Genomic DNA, 1321 nt, shown 5'->3' with positions numbered 1-1321 from the left:
TATAAAAGAAGCTTTGGGATTTTTCTGAGTCGAGTAAATGGATCTTAAAAATGGATCTATAGTGACTGAGTTTATTTTAGTAGGATTTCCTGGACAATGGGAACTTCAGATTTTCTTCTTTGTGACATTCTCCTTGGTCTACGGTGCTACTGTGTTGGGAAATGTTCTCATTCTGGTCACAATAACATTTAGCTCCACGCTTTATTCTCCCATGTACTTCCTCCTTGGAAACCTCTCTGTTTTGGACATGTGTCTCACCACTGTCACCACACCCAAAATGATCACAGTCTTGCTCACTGAACCAAAAACCATCTCCATAGGGGGCTGCATGGCCCAGATGTTCTTTTTGCACTTCTTTGGGGGTGCCGAGATGACGCTTTTGATCGCCATGGCCTTTGACAGGTATGTAGCCATATGTAAGCCCTTGCACTACAGGACAATCATGAGCCGCAGGTTGCTGAATGGGCTTGTGATACTTTCGTGGATAATTGGTTTTATACACACCATGAGCCAAATGGTATTAACAGTGAACTTGCCCTTCTGTGGCCCCAATGTCATAGACAATATATTTTGTGACCTTCCCCTTGCGATTAAGCTTGCTTGTATCGAAACATATACCCTGGAATTATTTGTCATTTCTGACAGTGGGCTGCTCTCATTTACCTGCTTCGTCCTCGTGCTTGTCTCCTACACTGTCCTCCTGGTCACTGTACGGCGAAGATCATCTGGAGACCTGTCCAAGGCTCTGTCCACATTGTCTGCACATATCACTGTAGTCACTCTGTTCTTTGCACCTTGCGTCTTTATCTATGCCTGGCCATTCGATAGTTTTTCAGGCAATAAAATCCTTTCCGTATTTTATACTGTGATCACGCCCTTACTGAATCCTATTATTTACACTCTGAGAAACCAGAAAATGCAAGGGGCCATGAGAAAATTATGGTTTGTACGTGTTAGCTCCGCACACAACTAGATTTTAGCACTATATAGTTAATACAGCTTTCAAATACTAAGCTACCAGAATTTGAATAGGTTACATATAATACATGGTTTCACTCTTTTTATGTGAAAATCATAACCAGTGCAGGAAAGAATTAATAAGAAGCTATTTTTAATTCACACAATGCTGTTGTAGCACAGAGTGAAAATTAGTGGCCTGTAGCAAAATAGACCTATGAAACCATTGAGTACTTTTACATAGACATTCAATATATATCTATTAGTGAAGAAATACATATGAGAAAATATGTGGTAAATACTATTAGAGATGATTTTAATAGATGTGGGCTGTTAATCAAATTTATAAACTTACGATATCATT

General features: G+C 39.5%; 1 protein-coding gene across 1 annotated transcript; it reads left to right on the top strand.

Annotated features, from left to right (window-relative positions):
* The first annotated feature begins 37 nt into the window (after positions 1-37).
* Positions 38-973, top strand: OR4L1 (olfactory receptor family 4 subfamily L member 1). The gene has a single exon (XM_019634327.1). It carries the CDS (start codon positions 38-40, stop codon positions 971-973), a length of 936 nt encoding a protein of 311 aa, XP_019489872.1.
* The last annotated feature ends 348 nt before the right edge of the window (positions 974-1321 follow it).

The sequence above is a fragment of the Hipposideros armiger genome, unplaced genomic scaffold (assembly GCF_001890085.2).
Source record: "Hipposideros armiger isolate ML-2016 unplaced genomic scaffold, ASM189008v1 scaffold_1585, whole genome shotgun sequence".
NCBI lineage: Eukaryota > Metazoa > Chordata > Mammalia > Chiroptera > Hipposideridae > Hipposideros > Hipposideros armiger.
The sequence above is the reverse complement of the archived record's forward strand: the minus strand, read 5'-3'. Positions and strand labels throughout refer to the sequence as shown.

Excerpts from the sequence above, each read along its gene's own strand:
- OR4L1 (XM_019634327.1), top strand. The coding sequence starts at position 38 with ATGGATCTTAAAAATGGATCTATAGTGACTGAGTTTATTTTAGTAGGA.